At 41.3% G+C, this 23,447-nt stretch overlaps 1 protein-coding gene across 1 annotated transcript; it reads left to right on the top strand.

The window, feature by feature from the left end:
• Nucleotides 1-20: 20 nt before the first annotated feature.
• PEF1 (penta-EF-hand domain containing 1) lies at nucleotides 21-14,031 on the top strand. Its single transcript, XM_040337088.1, has 5 exons — nucleotides 21-175; nucleotides 7,526-7,820; nucleotides 9,053-9,208; nucleotides 10,716-10,859; nucleotides 12,711-14,031. Exons 1-5 carry the CDS (start codon nucleotides 152-154, stop codon nucleotides 12,938-12,940), a joined length of 849 nt encoding a protein of 282 aa, XP_040193022.1. The 5' UTR covers nucleotides 21-151; the 3' UTR covers nucleotides 12,941-14,031.
• The last annotated feature ends 9,416 nt before the right edge of the window (nucleotides 14,032-23,447 follow it).

A 23,447-nucleotide genomic window follows, 5' to 3' on the forward strand; every position in this document is an offset into this window, starting at 1 on the left:
GCGCTGATAGTGGAGACAGAAAACGAAGAGACGCCAATGTATGGCGATTTGACAGATAACAATAACGTACTGGGAGGGCACTTCCTAGTTGTTTCTCAACCGAACTGATTGAGTTAGCAAGTGAGCCGCCAGAGGTGTGATAGACGGTGACATGGCGAGTTATTCGTACGGTCAGGTAAGATCGTGCTCTAGTGAGGCCCCGAGGGGATGGTAATAATATACACCGTGACAGGGCTTGTCCAGGTATGACACACTGTCACATTTTAATGAAATCTGACAACACTTAAAGTGCATGTAAACCCCAAAGCAGAGATGTAATCCTTGCCTCCTTTTTGATTTGTTAAACTATACAATCGAAAGGGCTTTGTTCTGTTTAACAAGTTCCAAAATATCTGTTGATTCTGCCAGGAATCTAGTAAGCTGATAACTTCCTGTACTGAGGAAATCCCACGTGATAACGGATCTCTCTGGACTACAGAACCCTCTGTGTTATGTATACTAGAAGAGGCAGGGCTCTGTAGTTTCTATTGCCCTGATCCATTACAGTGAGTGTTGTCACTCTAGGACAGGAAGTGTGTTACAGGCAGGATCAGAATGAAGCAAACCTAATGTTTCTAATACAGCCACCACATCTAAGCCTGGGTTCACACTTGGAATGCTCGCAAATGTATATGCATTCCCAACCCGCAGTCAAATCTTGCTGTTCTTTACCATGTGTGCAGGGGTGCCATGTGATTCCCTGCAGCACAATTTAAAAAAAAAAAGTTCGGGACTTCCTGTGAGGTGATTCCTATGGGTGAACAGAAGAGATGGTCACGGGCATGTTCGACATCCCACGTGCCAGATCCCATCAGGAAGACAACACTGCACACCGCTAATCACAGGGCAGACCGTCGTTCTGCCACAGAGGAAGAGAGAGACCTGTGATTCCTAGTAATCAGGAACACCGAGCTCTCTCTCTATCTACTGTCAACATCCCACACAGTTAGAAAGCACTCCCAGGGAACACATTTAACCCTGTGATTGCCCATGATAAATCCTTCCCTGCCAGTGTCATTTTTTACAGCGTCACTGGATTATTTTTAGCATTGATCAACTGTGTCATTTAGTGTCCACAATTTGTCTGCCGCAATGTCACAGTCTACCCTAAAAAATTGCTGGTTGCCACCATTACTAGTAAAAAAAATATATATATACCCATTGTTCCACTTGACCCTCCCTTCTAGATTGTAAGCTCTAACGAGCAGGGCCCTCTGATCCCTCCTGTATTGAATTGTATTGTGACTGTACTGTCTTCCCTGATGTAAAGCGCTGCGCAAACTGTTGGCGCTATATAAATCCTGTATAATAATAATAATATATATATATATATATATATATATATATATATATATATATATATATATATATATATATATGTCTCTAAATCTATCCCATAGTACAGCTAAAAGCAAAACATTTTCTTAAGCCTGGTACACACGATCCAATTGTTGGCCAACTGAGTGTCAGATTTTTGTCTTCAGGGCATGTGCCTGGATCTTGTCTTGCATACTAACGGCACACAATTGTCGGCCAACAAACACGAACGTAGTGACGTACTACAAGTTATTTTAGCTCTTGAGCGCCACCCTTTGGGTCCCCTCTGCTAATTTTGTGATTCCGAGAATGCGTGTTTGTACTTTCGACTTTTGTGTGACGTGCTTGAGTACTGACGATACGAAAATCGGACAACCAACCGTTGTCCGCCGAAAATTTACTAGCCTGTCATCCAACATTTGTTGGCAGAAAGTTGGACAACAATTCTCAGAAGGAGTGTACTAACGGTCAGATTTTAGGACAACAGTCTGTCAAAAGACAATCCCCTGCCAACAATTGGATCGTGTGTACGAGGCTTAAGTTTTGGATAGAGTGGAACGGGATAAAAGTGGTTGTAAAGGCTCAAGTTTTTTTTTTTTTTACCTTCATGCGTTTTATAAATGAAGGTAAAGAACCTTCTGGGGACAGCTCCCCCACTGTCCCCTCTGAGCCCCACCTCGATCCAGCGATTTACATTAGAGCGGCTCTCCTGAGTCTCTCTTTCCTCATTGGCTCCTGCTGCTGTCAATCGCTATGAACTAGCCAATGAGGAGAGAGTGGGGGGCAGAGTTGAGCTCTCTGTGTGTGAATTGACACTGTCCATTCACAGTAGTGCAGCTAGGAAACTAGCCTGCTTCAGTGCCCACATAACAAGAGACCGCCAGTGGGGGACCCAAAAAGAGGAGGATTCAGGCTGCTCTGTGTAAAACTATTGCACAGAGCAGGTAAGTATAACATGTTTGTTCTTTTTATTTATTTATATTTTATTATTTCCTTTAGAGTCACTTTATAACGCCTATGAGGTTTTTCTTCTGTCTGTGCCCCTGTTAGGGAGAATTACTCCTATCCCAATCCTCCCTATTCCTCCTGTTTACTGATTTTACTGGAAGTAAAATCTCAAGCTTTGGGTTGTCACCAGAACAGAGATGGAGGGAAAATCTTTCTATGGGGACACTAGTTCTGGTGACAACCAGGGTTTTAATTCACTTTGCAGGGATTTGCTCTCACTTCTTTTTTTTGGCTATAGGACAGGAGGTGAAGGGAAATCTTCCAATGGGACATAGGTAACAAAAAACTGACAGGAATATAATCCACGCCTTTACTTTATCCAAAATGAACAAAAAAAGTTTGCCTTTAGTTCTACTTTAAAGGGGTTGTAACTTGTAAAGAGAATTTTGTATTTTTTTTTTTAAATAACAAACTTGTTAAACTTACTGTGCAGCTCGTTTTGCACAGAGTGTCCCCGAACCTGGTCTTCTGGGGTCCCTCGGCGGCTGTCTCTGGTCCTGTCCACAAGAACTTTCCATCTTCACGCGAGCATGGTGGTAAGTTCTTGCTGGCGTGATACAGCTGGTGGCTATAGCCGCTTACTGTATCACTCGGGCCGGCACACCGCGTCATTGGATGTGATTGACAGCAGCGCAAACCAATGGCTGCGCTGATTTCAATCCATTCACTCTAGCCAATCAACGACCAGGCTGAGCAGCAAAGAGGACGTCGGGGGCGAGCGCCGCAGGTGAACGGGCTCAGGTAAGTAAAACGGGGAAGCTGGGGGGGGGAAGGTATTGTTGGATGTTTTTTCACCCTAATGCATAGGATGCATTAAGGTGAAAAAACATTTACAGTACATTTAGTGTCCCTTTAAGGTGTGGTCAAAATATCTGTTTTTAGGAGCGGGATGGCCGTTTCAGTAATAGGCCCCTTTCACATCCGTCGCAGCGGAGTCCACCAGCTCCCGCCAACTAAGCGGGAGATCTCTCTGTGGATCTCCACTGAGCTGGAGGATGACGGGTCCCTCTCTGCTCACTGAGAGAGGAGGGGCTAGACCAGCGCCGCTGTCTCCTATGGAGAGATCTGATGAAAACGATTTTTTTTTTCATCAGATCATATCCGATCCACCATGGACGGATGGTGACGTATCGCCATCTGTCTAATTTTAGCGGATCGTTCGGATGTCTGAGGACATGTCACGGCTGATATCCGATGCTCCATAGAGAAGTATGGAGCGGCCGTTGAGGTCCGCCGAAAAAACTGACAGGTGGGCCATAGGGTTTTAAAAACACACAACAGACTAAACGGTGGTACTACACAAGCAGTCCTGGCAATTTGGCCAGTGCAATCGTGCCAGTGGAATCGCAGTCAGGATGAGATATATACACGCACAATACATAAGGGATAGGGCATGTCAGCCCACTCCTCCTCCTCCAGACTCTCTCCTTATCTGAGTCATTATCACTCCTTCCTGGCGTACCTTGTGTCTGGACCTTGTCACACTCGCGTTCATTCTCCAGTCAGCCTAGTGATTGCTGGACTTTGGGACAAGCTATATGAGTGTCAGCAAGTGCTTAAACCTGTCAGTAAGTGCTTGAACCAGTTGCAACAAGAGGGGCATGGGAAGGTAAATTGTTAATAAACCTACAACAGTAAAATCGGTCTGTATGTGCAATGGTTTTCAACCCTGTCCCTGAGTGCCCCCAACAGGCCATGTTTTGTGAATTTAAAAACTGATTTAAAGCACCTGTGCAAGATAAACGAAAACACACAAACATGGCCTGTTGGGGGTACTTGAGGACAGGGTTGAGAACCACTGCAGTAAAGTATGCTAAGGGGTTAATCCTCTGCATTGTGTAAAAAAGGCTGTTTGATCCTGTCTTCTCTGATCCTTCCCTTCTTCTACTGTCCCCAATCCACCTACTGATTAACAGAGCCTTGGGGGCACTTTGCACATGCTCAGTGTGGTGTGTAATGCTAGAAAGTTTTTGTTTTTTGTTTTTTTTAATGGGAGGGTGCATGTGATCAGAACAGGGCCAATCAGCATTGTCCAGACAGAGGCTCGGGGGTCCTGCAGCCTCATAGGACAGCCAGAGTAGAATGAAAACTCCTCATACAAACCTTAACCAGACACTCATAGATGTCACAGGGCTGCTATAAACTGCTGATGAGAAAAGGTATTTAGCAGTTTATATTTACTAAAATAATTGCATTTCCATGTTCTGTGTACTGTAGGAGACCAGATATAGTGAATGCCGGATCCTGGGCTTAGTAACACTTTAATACCATGTGAATAAATAAAGAAATATATATACCGACTACTATAATATTGATTAATCATTTACAGTTATCATAGCTTTTGTCATTATACTGCGGCAGGTCGGCTCGTTCCACACCCGTAGGTGTACATTGTGAACCTTTTAAGGGCGATGGCAGTCACGCACCCGCTGCACGCCGGGGGACCCAATACTCGTGGCCGGTGGCCGCGATCACGGGCATGAGGGGCAGAATGGGGATGTGTGTATGTAGACACACAAATCCTCATTCTGACAGAGAGGAGAGACAGATCTTCTGTTCCTACTAATCGGAAACAGCGATCTGTCTCCTCCCTTAGTCAGTCTCATCCCCCCCACAGTTAGAATCAATCACGAGGGAACACATGTAACCCCTTGATCTCCTAATGTTAACCCCTTCCCTGCCAGTGACCTAAATACAGTAATCGGTGCATTTTTATAGCCCCGATCGCTGTATAAATGTCAGTGGTCCCAAAAAAGTGTCAAAAGTGTCTGATCTGCAATGACGCTGTCCCGCCAAAAATCGTGCTAAAAATCGCAGATTGCAGCCATTACTAATTACTTTCAAAATTGTCGCTCTGTTTTTTGTTTATAGTACAAAAAATAAAAACTGCAGAGGTGGTCAAAATCCACCAAAAGAAAGCTCTATTTGTGGGGGAAAAAATGACCTTTGTTTTGTTTGGGTAGAGCGTCGCATGACTGCAAAATTGTGAGTTAAAGTGATTTAGTGTCGTATAGCAAAAAATGGCCTGGTCATTAAAGGGGCTGAGGCAGTTAAACCCAAAACCAAAAAGGTCATATATTTCAGCTTACCAATCGTTAGATGTGGTGGTTGCATTCATTTTTTTATTTTAGGCTTTTCTCCCTCTGTTTTTATCTGGTGATCTGGCCAGTAACGCACCTTGTGTATTAGAGTGCCAACACTCTCAATGAAGGAGAATCAGTAGCACCTTTTGGACAGCAACTTTATTAGTCTGGGGTTGGGGGGTGTTAGCTGTTTGCTTACTGCTTTTAATCTATGCCCAAAAATGGTCAGCAGAGGATAATGGACTAAGTACTAGCCTGTGCTCTCCTTTCAGCTCATCTTCTTTTACCTATTACTGAGTCGCCATTGCCTTGCTCTCACTGCACGTGTGTGTGTTCAGGGTGGCAATCTTGGTAGAAAAGCAGGGCTTTGCGTCATTAATGTCAGAGCTGTCCCCTGACGATTGAGGGAAAAAATCCAGGAGCAGGAGTAGTACGGAAAGCACAGATTTAAAGCAGGGTGATGCTTGCATGGAGGTCCTCAGGTACAGTTTCCTCTCCAGCAAGGAGAACAGTGAGAAGTACACTCCATTGGAGAGATTAACCCTCACATCCGATGCATGATGGGAATTGTAGTTGTAGTTCCACAAAAGCTGGAGGGCCACCAGTTTGAGACCCCTGCTCTATAGTGGGCACTTGTCTCAGGAGCACTAGGTGTTTCTTTTTTGTCTCATGTTTTGTTCCTCTGCTATCCACGTGAGTCACTTCTGACAAGTTTTTCTGAAACCTAAAGAAAAATGGTGACATGGGAGGGACCTCCAGCAGATTAACGGCCTCAGTTCTGTTCCTGGTCGCTGTGTGCAGAGGGATGTGTCTATTCTCTCCAATCATCTGCCAGAGCTCTCCTCACTGAGCTCTGCAGGGTGTGACTTCAGCTCTACACCTTTTTGTCTCTGAACACTCAGACAAGCTTATAAGTTCAGTAATTTGAATCCTATTTGTTTGCTATCTACATTTTTACTTGATCTTAGGAGTATAGCAATTGCTATACTTCCAATACTGGTTGTTCTGGTCTCTAATCCTGGAGCTGCAAGGTCATTTGCAGCCACTCTGCTTGCCCCTTCTGTCCCAATGCTGATAACAGAGCAACAAAGCAGCAGAAAGACACAGGACTTGGGGCTTTGAAGAGAGATAAGTAAACACTACAGATATGTGCCCAGGTCAGATTTTGTGAATCTGGTTTACATCCACTTTAATGGCATCCCAGTTCTAGTCCATAGGGTTCACCCTTTGCAGCTATAACAGCTTTAACTCTTCAGGGAAGGCTGTCCACAAGGTTTAGGAGTATGTCTATGGGAATATTTGACCGTTCCTCCAGAAGCCCATTTGTGAGGTCAGGCACTGATGTTGGATGGGAAGGTCTGGCTTGCAGTCTCTGCTCTAATTCATCCCAAAGGTGTTCTATTGGGTTGAGGTCAGGACTCTGTGCAAGCCGGTCAAGTTCTTCCACCCCGGACTCGCTCATCCATGTTTTTATGGACTTTGCTTTGAGAAACCTATAAAAATAAGTTCAGAAATTAAGTTATGTGTAATAAAATGGAATGACACAGAGAAAAAGTATTGAACACATGACAAAGGGGAGGTGCAAAACGGTATGGAAAGACAAGATACCAGCTGAAATCTATTGGTAATTAGAAAGCAATCCTACCCCTTTTCAGTGCAAATTAATATCAGCTGGTTCAGTCTGAACTGATGACCTATAAGATGGTCTCATTATATATTTACCTAGAAAAATGGTGACATGTTTAATACTTATTTTACCCGCTGTATATATGTAATATTTATTCAAATTAAATTTTTTGTGATTTGGTCTACTTCCACTGGGTGGCACTGTTGTATTTAAGTTGTGAAACCTGTATCACTACTTTTTAGCTGATCAACTTCATAAAATAAATAATGCAAACTTGAAGAACTTGAACTTTTGTGCTGGCACATTTTATTGTAGATTTTGTTAAATATTTTTCTTGCAGTGATAGATAATTGTCCACATACAATGTTATCTTGAGAGTACCTATTATTATAAAAGTGTGCTACGCAGCTGCAAAAATTTACATAGGTCTGTATATTTCATGGTTTTACAGGGATACCAGGGCTCTGGAGGACAAGCTCCTGGGGCGCCTCAAGGGGGCTATAATCCTGGACAACAATATGGAGGAGGTGGCCCTACTGGCCAGCCTGCGTATGGTGGTTCTGCACCAGGTGCACCATATGGACCTCCTCAAGGTGGTAGTTATGGACAGCCAGCGGCCGGGGGTACAGCACCTGGGGGACCTGGAGGTACTTATGGAAGCCATGCTCCTGGGGGACCTTATGGTGTACCAGCATCCAATCCTTATGGAGCTCCTCAACAAGGCCAGTATGGACAAGCTCCTTCAGGTAAGTCTGAGGTAGGTCTAATAGGATTTGTGAAATATGAGAATGATCAACAATTATGTCACGTTTTTAATACTGTCTGTGACCCTAATGGACATTTCACCTTATGTTTAGGCTTGGTAGCCTCAGACAGTATTAATAATCTGACAGATTCTAACCCTTCCCATTTTAAATAAAAATTAGTTATGGGTGCAGATGGTGTATTCACTGGGGAGATTTATCATTACTTTCCGCCCTTACAGGAAATTTGGATGGCTCTCACCAATGAGTACACAGACTGCAAATCAAAACCTAAGAGGAGTTTTCTTTCTTCCAGTCTAATGCCGCGTACACGCGGTCAGACTTTCCGACAAGTAAAGTTCTATGTGAGCCTTTGGTCGGAAATTCCGACCGTGTGTATGCTCCATCTGACTTTTTCTGTCGGAATTTCCGACAACAAAAAGTTGAGAGCTGGTTCTCAATTTTTCCCGACGGGAAAAGTTCTTGTCGGAAATTCCGATCGTCTGTATGAATTTTCCGACGCACAAAAATCCTACGCATGCTCAGAATCAAGTCGACGAATGCTCGGAAGCATTAAACTTCATTTTCTCGGCTCGTCGTAGTGTTGTACGTCACCGCGTTCTTGATGGTTGGAATTTTGTGTGACCGTGTGTCGGAAATTTCGATCGTCTGTATGAAATTTCCGACGCACAAAAATCCTACGCATGCTCAGAATCAAGTCGACGAATGCTCGGAAGCATTAAACTTCATTTTTCTCGGCTCGTCGTAGTGTTGTACGTCACTGCGTTCTTGAAGGTTGGAATTTGTGTGACCGTGTGTATAAAACACAAGTTTGAGCCTAAATTCTGTCTGAAAAAAATCCACGGTTTTCTTGTCAGAAATTCCAGTCGTGTGTAAGCGGCATAAGGCTGGGTTCACATCATTGCGAATTGTATGCAGGATCCCTGCATCCAATTAGCAATACAGGAGATTTTAATCGGCTCTCTCACATATCTCTGCAGCGGGTCCGGTGCGTTGTGCGTCTTTTGGTCCATTTCAGGTCCAAATTCAGCCCAAAATTTGGGCTGAAATCTGACCTAAAACTGTGAACCAAGGACGCATCGGACCCCTGCTGTGAGCCGCATGTGGCTCATATGTGAACCGAGCCTTAAACATAGAAAATCATTTTGGCTGGCATTGGGTTTAAAGATCTACTGTAGGTTTGCTCCTGAATTGTGCTTTAACTTTTTTCTTAGGGAATATACCACCAGGCGTTAACCCAGAAGCTTATTCCTGGTTCCAGACTGTGGACAGTGACAGGAGTGGGTCTATAACATTAAAAGAGCTCAAACAAGCACTGGTTAACTCAAACTGGTCAACATTTAATGACGAAACCTGTACCATGATGCTAAGTAAGTATTTATCTACTAAGTAAGTATTATTTGTGATTTGCTTTTTAATTATAAGCTTTAGGCCCTTTTCATGCCATCAGACCGATCAGGGTCCACCTGTCCATTTTTTTTAAGACGGACCTGATTAACCCACCCATAGTTATCTGTGTGGAGGTGGATTTAAACGGACGTGTTCATTTACACCCGCTTGCATCCAATCTGGGCCGCCAAACAGACTGATGGGGATCTGTTTCCTATTCATCCGGTGGATTGGATCAGATGGCAGTTGGATGGAAACTAACAGGTGGTCCGTTTCCATCTGACCGCCTCATAGAAAATAGTGGGCTCTGTGCTATGCAGAGCGGACACGGACCTGTCATCTGCCTGCTCAACAGGGATCAGACCCCTGCTGAGCAGACGGATCCGTCTTAACATAGTCGGTTATTAGTTTTTAATTAGACAAAGTTGTGTAAACACATGATAATCTACAGATTGTTTATCACAATACATGCCTAACAGCTTTAAAGGTAAAAACAATAGGCATATGGTGTTTTGCTTTAGAACACAGCTAAAACTCAACATGGTAAATAAATATATTAAAGTGGTATTAAACCTAAAATTCAAAATCCATACTGGAAAACTGAGGGCTATGAACCACAGAATCAACTTATGGCTAGACTCACTTACATTCAGCCGAGTTGTCCTAATGACAATCAGCTGTTTTTTTACTCCCGTACATACCTTATTTTCACCGCCGCTTCCGGGTTTGTCTTCTGCGGGACTGGGCGTTCCTATTCGATTGACAGGCTTCCGACCGTCGCATACTACGCGTCACGAGTTGCCGAAAGAAGCAGAACGTCGGTGCGCAGGCGCCGTATAGAGCCGCACCGACGTTCGGCTTCTTTCGGCAACTCGTGACGCGTAGTATGCGACGGTCGGAAGCCTGTCATTAGGATAGGAACGCCCAGTCCCGAAGAAGACATACCCGGAAGCGGCGGTGAAAATAAGGTATGTACGGAAAAAAAACACAGCCGATTGTCATTAGGACAACTCGGCTGAATGTAATGTTAAAAATTTATTTTTGGTTGAACCCCCGCTTTAAGTAAAAATAATGATAGCTTTAGGCCTATCATAATCCACACTGCATATGAATCAAATAGGCACACCTCAGCACTATCAAATCACATATTTTTTGGCATTTAGAAAAACATTCTTTATCTGATCTAAACCCCAGGCAAAGATTACATGGTCTCTGTCTACCTCTATACTGTTTCATGCCATTATAAACTACAGAAAGTGTGTTTTCAGTCAAACTGTCTGTGTCGGATGGACAGTGTCATCAAGACGCAACCATTGAGCTTGCTTACCCTCTAAGTCTTGATGCACTTTGCATAGGGATAAATGGTCATGCATAAAAATACAGAAGTGTGAATGTTGCTAATGGATGCCACATTGTAGATGTATAATTGAAAATTGCATTTAAATGCAAGGTTTTTAGGATTTTAACATACTTTATATTGATTTTCAGACATGTTTGATAGGGGTCAGTCTGGTAAGGTTGATCTGTTTGGATTTTCGGGTCTGTGGACATACCTTCAGCAGTGGAAAAGTCTGTTCCAGCAATATGACCGAGACAGGTCTGGCTCTATTAGTTATACAGAACTGCACCAAGGTAAATTCTTCCACTACGAATACAAAAATATATTACTCATGTAAAACATATGTGTGTATGTATATGTGTGTGTATGTGTGTGTATGTATATGTGTGTATATATATATATATATATAAATATATATATATATATATATATATATATATATATATATTTATATTTGCATTTCTTGGAATGCGTGAATAAAAATGTATTAATAATACATTAAATTCGAAAAAAAATGTTTGGTAGAAAAATCTCTCCTTTAAAGGGTAAGTTCACCTTTACAGAAAAATCTGTAAGGTGAACTTACACTGGACCCCTCCTCATGGAACACGCTGACATGGAACACAGCGATCACCCGCTAGGAGACCTTGTATAGCCGCCTCACCAGTCCGGGGCTTAAAAAATCCCCTCTGCATAAACTCCTAAACGTACCTCGTCGGAAGCAATCGGAAACCCGCGTAGCCCATCCTGTCACCCTGCAGACGAAGAGGAGAGAAAGCCGGGTGGATTTCAAACCCCCGGACTGGTAAAGTGGCTATAAGATCTGTCGGAACGGGTGATCTCCAGGTTAGCAGATCCAGGTGCAATTGCAAGGGGGTCCAGTGTAAGATCATCTTAAGGTGAAACTTACACTTTTAACTATTTTTTTTAAGTACCTAACTTCTGGAAGGTTTTACCCCCTTCATGACCAGAGTATTATATATATATATATATATATATATATATATATACAGTACAGACCAAAAGTTTGGACACACCTTCTCATTCAAAGAGTTTTCTTTATTTTCATGACTATGAAAATTGTAGATTCACACTGAAGGCATCAAAACTATGAATTAACACATGTGGAATTATACATAACAAAAAAGTGTGAAACAACTGAAAATATATTTCATATTCTAGGTTCTTCAAAGTAGCCACCTTTTTGCTTTGATTACTGCTTGGCACACTCTTGGCATTCTCTTGATGAGCTTCAAGAGGTAGTCACCTGGTGCAGCATCCCATCACTCTCCTTCTTGGTCAAATAGCCCTTACACAGCCTGGAGGTGTGTTTGGGGTCATTGTCCTGTTGAAAAATAAATGATGGTCCAACTAAACGCAAACCGGATGGAATAGCATGCCGCTGCAAGATGCTGTGGTAGCCATGCTGGTTCAGTATGCCTTCAATTTTGATTAAATCCCCAACAGTGTCACCAGCAAAGCACCCGCACACCATCACACCTCCTCCTCCATGCTTCACGGTGGGAACCAGGCATGTAGAGTCCATCCGTTCACCTTTTCTGCGTCGCACAAAGACACGGGGGTTGGAACCAAAGATCTCAAGTTTGGACTCAGCAGACCAAAGCACAGATTTCCACTGGTCTAATGTCCATTCCTTGTGTTCTTTAGCCCAAACAAGTCTCTTCTGCTTGTTGCCTTTCTTTAGCAGTGGTTTCCTAGCAGATATTCTACCATGAAGGCCTGATTCACACAGTCTCCTCTTAACAGTTCTAGAGATATGTCTGCTGCAAAAGGTGGCTACTTTGAAGAACCTAGAATATTAAATATATTTTCAGTTGTTTCACACTTTTTTGTTATGTATAATTCCACATGTGTTAATTCATAGTTTTGATGCCTTCAGTGTGAATCTACAATTTTCATAGTCATGAAAATAAAGAAAACTCTTTGAATGAGAAGGTGTGTCCAAACTTTTGGTCTGTACTGTGTGTGTATGGTGTGTGTGTATATATGTATATATATATATATATATATATATATATATATATATATATATATATATATATATACTATTAATATTATATATATTTTTCTGCTTTTCCTTATGGTCAACTTTTTTTTACATTGTGGATTTTATCTCTTTAAAGCTCTTTCCCAGATGGGATACAGTCTGAGTCCACAGTTTGTGCAGCAAGTGATGACCCGATATGCTCCACGCTCAGCCAACATGACCTTGCAGCTAGATGGCTTCATACAGGTCTGTACCAGGCTGCAGAGTATGACCGAATCATTCCGTGAAAAGGATACAACACGATCCGGCAGTGTACGACTAAGCTATGACGACTTCCTCACCGTGTTTGTGGGACGCCTTCTTTAAAATCATGAGAGCTGTGAAACCTCAAGTTCATGTTCCTTTAACGTACTGTATATCCTTACCCCACGTGATGAACAGATGCTTACATTTAAAGAGATGCCGTGGCAATTCCTGTGTACACAAACCATGTTACATTTTCTGTCAGTCTGATTCCTGTAAATAGACCTAAATATTGCCAACCTGTATTTAACCTCTTTTTACCTATATTCTTCCTACCAAATTGTACAGCACTTTTGTAATATGTAGGGTTATAATCTAGAAAGTGTCTCGCATACAAGTATGCATAATCTCGCTCTTTTAGATAACATTGGTACGTAATATTATGATGCTTACTATTTACTAAACCGCTTTTTTGAGAGCTTGAGCACTGCACAAATGACCCTATTGCATTTATAATGAAAAATGCATTCAAAATTAAAGTCCAACTTAAACCAAAACTTTTCTTCAGTTTTGGACAGAGTAAGAAAAGGATAGAGCCTTAATCAGTTTTTTTTTTTTTTTTTTGTGAAGTCTCTGTATGCATTGGGAAGTTCCCATCATTTTCTTTTGTGATAAAAAGCGATGGGAAATCTTTCCAGTGGGGACACAGACTGCAATAATATACATTTTTCAGTAATGTGGTGACGGGTTAGAACTTCTGGCAGGTTAGTATTTACACCTCTGTGTTTCTGTCTACCTTAATTTTATATTGTGATGTAAGAGGGAACGAAAGTCAGGTGAAATTTCCCCAACAGGGTCACGTACAGCAGGAAAAATATGACAGAATTATTTACTCTTCCCTAGTTTATTCAGAATGAAAAAAAAAATGTTGGCTGGATTTGGGCTTCAAATTTGGATTAATTTTATTAATAAATTTGAGTACTTGATTTTAAATGATCAGTAGATGTTATTTTCTAAATATTATAGTTGTATTTGGCTTGCTATAAAAAAAGATATAGTTATGAATGACGGGTGCAATTCCAAACTGGTTTACATTTTAGCAGTTACTGTATATATGCCAGCTTTATGTTCAAGCTGCTCTGTTATATTTGTGTTCATATTGGCTATTATACATCGGCTTCAGAGTCAGACGCAAGTAAAATACAGAAAAAAGACACTTGTAAATGGTGAGTTTAATTTCAGTGTGGGACAGATGTTCACAGATGCATTCACACTGGCCTATATAAAGGAATAAAGACAAACTAACGCAATTTAATATAAACACAAGTGTATACTCGTTCATAAAATACAATTTAAACACATAATTCTACATCAGTGAGAAATGCTTACAAAATGATTTCAGAAACAAATCATAAATGCCCATGTACACTAGCCCTGAAGCAGAATGCCCATGTACACTAGGACTGAAGCAGAATGCTAAGGGAAAAACTAGCCGTGAAGCAGAATGCTCATGTACACTAGCCCTGAAGCAGAATGCCCATGTACACTAGCCCTGAAGCAGAATGCCCATGTACACTAGCCCTGAAGCAGATTGCCCATGTACACTAGCCCTGAAGCAGATTGCCCATGTACACTAGCCCTGAAGCAGATTGCCCATGTACACTAGCCTTGAATCAGAATGCCCATGTACACTAGCCCTAAAGCTGATCCCTATATGCAGCTCGATGTTTGTTGTGAGTACTTTATTACTTAGTAAATGAATAAGTTGGGAGTGTGCTATTGCCCTATGTATGAGACAATTTCTATGCAGGTAATATACTGTATGCAATACACTATTTCCAAGCTCAAAACTCAATAGCAGAGACATTGAGAAGATGACTATTGGCAAATTAACATTCTTAGCTTGCCCATGGCTTCTAATAATGTAGAAAGCTACCAGTTATTAATATATGAAATTGAACTGAATTGTCAAACCAAAAGCAGCTTCTTCTTTAATTACCTCCTTGAAGGCAGCCACACGCATATATTTAGCCACTTGGCGGGTGGACCCTAACGTGGAGAGGCCGCATATATGTGGTCCTCCTAAAACAACTTGCAGTGCTGAGAGAGCGTTCCCTGCATGTTCTCAGCACAGTAGCGGACGAGGTTCGGTTAGCTCCCAATGCATACTTGCAATCGGGAGCGTTCTGATCATGTAACTCCTGGGACAGCCGATCACATGATCTGAATGCCTGTCTCCTCCTCCCAGCTTTTAGAACTCTTAAAGGGTAAGTTCACCTTTACATAAAATCTTACACTGGCCCATCTCCATCCCCCACACCCGTTCCCGCTGACCTTAAGGGCCACAATCTCACGATGTGACACATCGTATAGCCGCTTTACCGGGATTGAGCTGGAGGGATTTCAAATTCCCAGATCGGTAAAGCGGATGTGTTACAACGGGAAATCGTGGCACTCAAGGTCAGTGGGACCAGGGGGGTGGGGAGAGGGTCCAGTGTACGTTCAACTTACAGATTTTCTTTAAAAGTGAACTTACCCTTTTAGAGGGCTGAGGGGCAGTCTGTGCAAAAGGGTTATATGAAAACTGAACTTACCTCTTGAGGCCAATTTCTGCATAAAAGCCGACATTGTCCCTTTCTTTATCACAGTGTTGTTTTAAACATGGGTCTCAGACAGGGTCCTGTAAATGCTCACTGATGGCACAACACCTCAAAAGGAAGCATCTTTCTGTCAAAAGACACTTATGCCACGTACACACGATCGGAATTTCCAGATGAAAAAAGTCAGACAAAATGTTTTCATCGGATATTTCCCCATTGGACTTTTTCCATCAGAAATTCCAATGGAACTAGAAAGAGAAAATTTCTAGTGGAATTCCGTTGGAAAACCCGTCTGAGTTTATTCCGACGGAAAAAGTGATCGTGTGTACAAGGCATTACTTTCTCACCCTCTGTAACGGGGAAAGCAGGGCATAGTAAAATTGTATTCCCCCTGAGTACCGCTATGCAGGTTTTTTGTGCTGGGCTTCTGTCTAAGGGCCTATTCACAGTAACACATGCGTTTTTAATTGTCGAGGTGTGTTGCGTTAGGCAGCCTATTTTACCTGGGCTCTCAACACACAAATAATCATTTGAACTTTAGCAATTCTGGCATATTTTTTTTAAAATGCAGTGCACTGCAATTCACAGAGCAGGTACAGTTGAGAGTGATTGTGAATGCACCACAATACACATCATAAAGTGCATTGCTGTGTGTTACTGCAAGGCATATTATGACATGGTGTGAATGTGCCAAGTCAAACCCAGAACATTGGTATGAAGGCACCGTGAGGTTGATTTACCAACACTGGAGAATGTAAAATCTGGCCTATAAAATCTGGTGCAGCTCTGCATCAAAACCAATCACCTTCCAGGTTTGAATTGAACAAACTGAAGTTAGAAGCTGATTGGCTACCATGTACAGCTGCACCAGATTTTGCACTCTCTAGTTTTAGTAACCCCCATGTTTTCATTCATTTAAAAACATTTATACGGTAATATATTAAAGCTATTTTAATTCATTTTGATTTACAATAATTTGTGATTTTGTGTAATACTTATGTAACACTTTATTTGTATTGTGTATTGTCTCCAGTGTAATTTAAAGTGACACTAAGCACTGTGGTAAAAAAGAAACTTCAAGCATGTATTTTTATTTTTTTCAGCTGCTTACAAATCTCCACATTCCTTTTTTTTTTTTTTTTTTTCGGCTGCTGTAAACCGACTTTCTGTTAGAGGGGTGGCTATGTTCTTTCTCTATGGTCCCACTATAATGTAAGAACATAGCCACGCTCTCTTGCTGAGATCGACTAGGGACCATGACTATGGACTATGGGATGTATAGTGTGCATAGAGCAATGCATACTCCAACTAATGGGCACTGCTTCTCTCAAAAAAAATAAAACAAGTGAGGGGGAAAAGGAGATGTTCAGGATCTCAGTAAGATTACACAGTAAGATGCAATTTCATAAAAAATAGACTACAGAGCTATTAATACTGAATGCATACAAGTTATTTTTTGGAGAATAAGGATATTGTTTAGTATCGCTTTAAAGTTTTTATATTCCAACAATATTTTATGCACTTGACCAATTTGTTTCAGGTATAATGAGGCAAACAGCTGCTGCGAGTTTTATTTGCTAAACTGTGGTATCATTTTGTATAAAACCTAGGAAAGTTGTCAATTTGTATTTGCCAAAGCTTTATAAAGCCCCTGAGCTTTTCAGGAAAATGGGTTTCTCTATAAATAAATAAATACATGTACATGTAAGGAGATAACTAAAACTGTGTCTCTTTTTTGTGGGTGCTGCCAGTGATACTATTTATCATAGTATAACATGTATGGGTATATACTGTAAATATACTCTATATATGTATGGGATGTATTTGTTTTAAATTTATTAGGTAAGCGCAGATACTCTGTATTTTCACAAAAACTTGTAAGAATGCTAAAACCAATACTTTGTGGTGCAATTTGCATCAATACAAAATGAATGGGCACAAATCGCACTGCAAATAATTGCATGAATTTTGCATAAGATTTCCCCCACCACTTGTGTGTGTGTGTGTGTGTGTGTGTGTGTGTGTGTGTGTGTGTGTGTGTGTGTGTATATATATATATATATATATATATATATAGAAAGACATATATTATACAATCTCCAATGAAAATGCCATCTAGTTGGCAGTCTGCTTAAATCCAACTCTGCATTGGGTCTCCATCCCGCCAATGATGGAAAACCATGGCTGCCAGAGGAGATGTATAAGTGGTCTTCCCCCCAAGGTGACATCACCCTTTGACTAACCTGTTCATTTCATATCTTGGAGTACAATACATGTCACAGCAGGCAAATGAGTCATAGACTGGTGCCTTCAAGTGATTGCACAATGGCAAAGTTTTCAAGGACATGCTGTGCCAACAGGCCCAAAAACAACAAAGGTCAAAACTAGGGTTGTCCCGATACCACTTTTTTGAGATTGAGTACAAGTACTCGCTGATATCGAATACTGATACTTTTTTTTTTTTAATGTCATGTGACATTTATTGAGTCATTTGGTAATGCATTGATACATTATTGAGTAGTATCATTTTAATAACCAAGAAAACCATCATCTTGATCTACAGCTGTCAATAACATGGCAATAATTTAGTGAGCTTATATAAAATAGCTAGTCTTTGTCCTTAATGTGTCGGGACCCTGGATTTTCTAATATTTTTCTGGCGGTGTACTGCTGAACTCCATGGCTTTATCAGGTTAAATGCTTGTACAGCAGAACAGGCTGAATAGGCATGTACAAAAAGGACCAGGGATGAGCTGAGGGTTGGCACAGAGGTGGCATGTGACCTCCAGGGCTTTCTAACGCCAAACACAGAGCCTTCCCATCAAAGTGACTGTTTGTGAAGCAAAGTAGATATTTCACAGACCAGTGCTTAGGTCTGAACACACACAAACCCTTGTGTTTGCAAAGTTGGTGTGCAGTAAATACTCATAATAAATTACTTATACATTTAATAGCTGGTTCATTCGTCAAACATTGTTCAATCTTTCTACATGCATCAGAAATGTTTTATCTTTTGCATTACTTTACTATAAAGTCAAACAAAGCCACTTCTTTGAATGAACGGTTGTGGCCAAACATAACGCACTTGCGCAGCTGCAAAACCAAATTACATTTAGAATTTTTTATTTGGTGGGAGTATGGATGCTTTCTTTCATTAACCAGTCAAACATTGTAAAAGTAAGTAAAAACAGTGACTAAACGTTTTAATATTTATTGGTGTAACACAGGGTATTTTGTACCACTGAAAGAAGGGTCAACTGCATTTTTTTTCACATTGCTAAAACCTTATCTACAATGGCAAAAAAAAAAAAGTATCTCAACCCCTTAAAATGTATTGGGTTTTCTGCAGTAATTTGCCATAAAAAATGTGATCTGATCCTAATTTAAGTCATATCAATAAACAAACACAATGTGCTTAAAGTATAACTAAAGGCAAAACTTTTTTTTTTTACAGATTTGGAGTGGAGATGAATTAGAACACCTGTCAGGTTTTTATTGCTTTCTGTTGCCCTTTTAAGAAGATTCACCCTCTCTATTTGTCCTGTTTAGCATTATCATAAAAAGTGAAAAGTATTAAGAGACTCACAAATTTCGGGTCGTCCCCAGAAAAGTGATAGAAAGGAAATCTTTCAATAGGGACACAATTCTGGTGACCTGGGGGGCCCCAAAGGTATTCCCTTAATTTGCAGGAAATTCCTCTCGCTTCTTGTTTTGGCTATGGGATAGGACATGAAAGTAATTCTCCCCAATGGGACACAGGGAGCAAAAAAAAAAAAAAAAAACCTCTCTCTATCTAAAATTAAAAAGTTGTAATTTAAGCTGATAAACAAATTTAATTTATAGTGTTTTTGTTGAGTACACACATTAAAGATTCACAGTGCTGGAGGAAAAAGTAAGTAAATCTAAACTAATTACTTAAATGAAAACTAATTGGAGTCAGTAGTTTGCACAACTGAAGTCCAATTAATGAAATGAGTTGGGAGCTGTGGTTTAGAGCTACTTTGATTGATAAGACAACGTTTTAAGATTGCTGTTTATAAGAAGCACCAGCTGATGTGAATCATGCCTCACAAAAAGGAGTTCTCTGAAGACATATGATCAAAAGTAGTTGATCTGCATAAGGCTGGAAAGGTATACAAAGCAATCTCAAAGTGTTTAGGTATCATTCAAAAAATTGTCTAGAAATTAAGACAGTTTAGTACTGTGGCTACTCTTTCTAAAATTGGGCGCCTAGACAAGATGACTCCCAAGGCACCACGCAGAATTCTCAGTGATGTAAAAAAGAATCCACGAGTAACAGCTGAAGACCTGAAGACATCACTGGAACTGACAAACTCCCCTCTTCATGAGTCTACCATGTGTAAGTATTTGAGCAGGCAGGATATCCATGACAAAACGCCACAGAGGAAGTTGCTGCTCGCCAAAAAACATTGCTGAGCGTCTGAAGTTTGCCAAAGAGCACCTTGGCAAAATGTTTTGTGGACTGATGAAACATAAATACTTAGCACTATACATGGCACAAAAAGGCCACGACTTTCCAATATCAAAACATCATCCCAGTGGTGAAGAATTGTAGAGGGAACATCGTGGTTTAGGTTCGCTTTGCTGCCTCAGGGCCTGGACCACTTGCCATCATCAATGAGAAAATTAATTCTCAAGTTTACCAAAATATACTATGGGATAACTTCAGAAGGGATAACATTAGAAAGGCTGTCTGCCAGATGATGCTTAGTAGAAGTTGGGTGATACAGCAGGACAATCCCCTTAAGTATTGAAGTAAATCCTCCACAGACTGGCTTTATGAAAAAGAAAATGCATCTTTTGGAGTGGCCCAGTCAGAACCCAGACCTTAACTCCTTTTTGGACCAGTGCATAGGCAAGCAAGCAAGGTCCATAAAGACATAGGTGAGCACGTTTTGGGTGGAGGAACTTGACTGGCTTGCACAGAGTCCTGACCTTAACCTGAAAGAACACCTTTGAGATGAATTAGAGTGGAGACTGCAAGCTAGGACTTCTCGTCCACATCAGTACCTGACCTCACAAATGCACTTCTGGAAGAATGGTCAAACATCCCCATAGACACATTCCTAAACCTTGTGGGCAGCCTTCCCAGAAGAGTTGAAGCTGTTATAGCTGCAAAGCGTGGGCCAACTCAATATTGAACCCTACGGTATGGACTAAGACTGGGATGCCATTAAAGTTCATGTGCGTGTAAAGGCAGGAGTCCCAATACTTTTGGTCATATAATGTAGTTTGTTCCACTATTCAAAGCTCTACTAGTTGATTATTCTATTAGACACACCACTATCATCACCACAACAAAACACAACCAACCCTTTAACGTTCTTTTTTTTTAGTAAACCTGGCTATACATAGATCAAAATTTGACCAGTTCACCAGGGACCAGCTGGATTTCAATCCACGTAGCAGGTTGGTTGTACAGGAGTCGATTTATTTATTGACTTCTGTACAACCACCCTGTTGGGTTTTTCCTGATCAATCAGTGCCGCCAGCTATAGCAGGCAGCACTGATCAGTGTAATCTGACCAGTGACCCAAGCTATAGCAGGCAGCACTGATCAGTGTAATCTGACAGCGGGGAAGTCTCCCTGCTGTCAAAATACAATAACTCAGCAGCTGGCTGAATGGAAAAAAATGGCCAATGTATGGTTTGCCTAATAGACCTTAATAAATTGCAACATTACATAATGTGACTACCAAACAAAAACGGACATACTCGATGGACCACTCAGTCTTTTTTCTGCCAACGTATTTCTATGTTACTATGGGGCATCCGCTGTCCACTGTCCCTCCACTCCCCTGTAGCTGGCACTGGAAGCTGATAACGTGACTGGACTAAAGAGCCCTTAGATTGGGTAAGGGGTGAGAGGAGACAGAAACGCGGTAAGCGTGGAGGTATATGAGCTAGGCTAAGGGCTAACCCCCACAAGACTGTCTCTTCCAACACTTATGCTCTCTAATGTTCGCTCACTGAAAAATAAACTTAATTCAATTCAGTCGGTCTACACAGCATGAGACAAGAGATTGCTATGTGTTTATCTTCACTGAAACATGGCTAAATAACAACATCCCGGATTCCGCCATTCAGCTACACGGGCTAATCTGCCACCAACTGGATAGAGATTCATCACTGTCCGGTAAGACTCGCGGTGGTCTGTGTGTGTATATATCAACAAAGAATGGTGTAACAATGCTTTGTTACTACCACAGCACTTCTCTTCACTGGTAGAGTTTATGTTTGTGAAGTGTCGACCCTTCTATATGCCGAGGGAGTTCACAGCCATTGTCACTGTAACGGTTTACATTCCCCCGTGTGCAAACGCTAAGGAAGCGCTTCACAAACTTTACAGCTCTATCAGTGAACATCAAACATACAACCCTGACGGCTTTTTATTTATTGCTGGTGACTTCTATCACGCAAACTTAAAAGACAGGTTTGCCAAAGTTCTACCAACATGTGAATTTTGCAACAAGGGGAAACAACATACTGGACTTTGTTTATACAACAGAGAAAAATGCATACAACGCTAAACCCCGCCCCCACCTTGGGAATTCAGATCATATCTCTATTATGCTAATTCAAGCATACAAACTGTTGCCTACAGTTGCAAAACCGGTTAAAAAAATAAAATAAAAAATAAATCACAGTATGGCCATACAATGCTACCCCAGTAATGCAGGACTGCTTTCAGCACACAGACTGGAACATGTTTAAAGAGGCAGCCACTTACAACAACCATACAGACTTACAAGAGTACAATGAAAGTGACTGCTTACATCAAAAAGTGCGTAGATGATGTGACAGTCACCAAGATTATCACCATATGTGCCAACCAGAAGCCATGGATGACAGCAGAGGTTCGTAGGCTGCTAAAAACCTGAGATGAGGTATTCAGATCAGCAGATAAATGGCTCTCAAAACAGCAAGAGCAAATCGGTCTCATGGCATCAAGAAGGCAAAATAAAAATATGCTCAAAGAATCAAGAAACACTTTGGTGACAGCAAAGCTATCCATACCATCACCACCACCATTACCACAGGCTAGTGACAATAATACTTCTCTCGCAGATGCACTCAACCACTTTTAGGCTAGATTCACACCTATGCATTGTTTTTGTGCTTTTTGCATTTTGCAGATTTGCACCACAGAACGTCATACATAAGAAACCATGGTAAATGGACTGTAGTCAAAATCTGCAAAAAGCACTAAAAATGCATAGATGTGAATCCAGCCGTATGCACGGTTTGAGATGCCGAACTAAAAACCTTCACAAAAACTACCCATATCCTTCCAAACGACCAGGCGCTCTGCTTTTCTCCAGCCGACGTAAGGAACACCCTGTTCAGGATCAACTGATGGAAGGCTACTGGCCCAGATGACATTCCTGGATGTGTACTGAGAGACTGTGGATTGCAGGAGAAATTCTGTTGATCGGTTGTCTAAAAGAGAGTTTGTGTCCATGAGACATACTGATCTATGCTTGCATAACTTTGCAGACAAGTGAGTGCAATCTGCTCGTTTTAAAGCACGCTTTAAAAACAGTTTTTATACTATGGGAGCATTCCCTTGCTTATCTTTCCACCTATGAGTCATAACTAGAGTTGAGCGGACACCTGGATGTTCGAGTTCGGACCCGAACCCGGACTTTGAAAAAAAAGTTCGGGTTCGGGACCGAACCCGGACTTTGACCCGAACCCGAACCCCATTGAAGTCAATGGGGACCCGGACTTTTGACTACAAAAATGTCTCTAAAAAACTAAGGGAAAGTGCTGGAGGGCTGCAAATGGCAGCAAAATGTCAGGAAGAGCATGGCAAGTACTCTGGAAATAAATGTGGATAGGGAAATAACTCAAAATAACCTAAAAAAAATAAAAATAAAAAATATAATGATTTTGACCTTGGAGGACGAGGTCCATACAGTTTTGTTCAAAATTATTCAACCCCCCAATGCTGTAAAGGGTTTTAGGGAATTTAGTGTACATTTGTAATTGTATTCAGAATGAAATCC

The sequence above is a fragment of the Rana temporaria genome, chromosome 2, assembly GCF_905171775.1.
Source record: "Rana temporaria chromosome 2, aRanTem1.1, whole genome shotgun sequence".
NCBI classification, from domain to species: Eukaryota; Metazoa; Chordata; class Amphibia; order Anura; family Ranidae; genus Rana; species Rana temporaria.

Excerpts from the sequence above, each read along its gene's own strand:
- PEF1 (XM_040337088.1), top strand. The coding sequence starts at position 152 with ATGGCGAGTTATTCGTACGGTCAG. Across the intron at positions 176-7,525 it reads CGAGTTATTCGTACGGTCAG|GGATACCAGGGCTCTGGAGG; the intron begins GTAAGATCGTGC and ends ATGGTTTTACAG. Across the intron at positions 10,860-12,710 it reads TTATACAGAACTGCACCAAG|CTCTTTCCCAGATGGGATAC; the intron begins GTAAATTCTTCC and ends ATCTCTTTAAAG.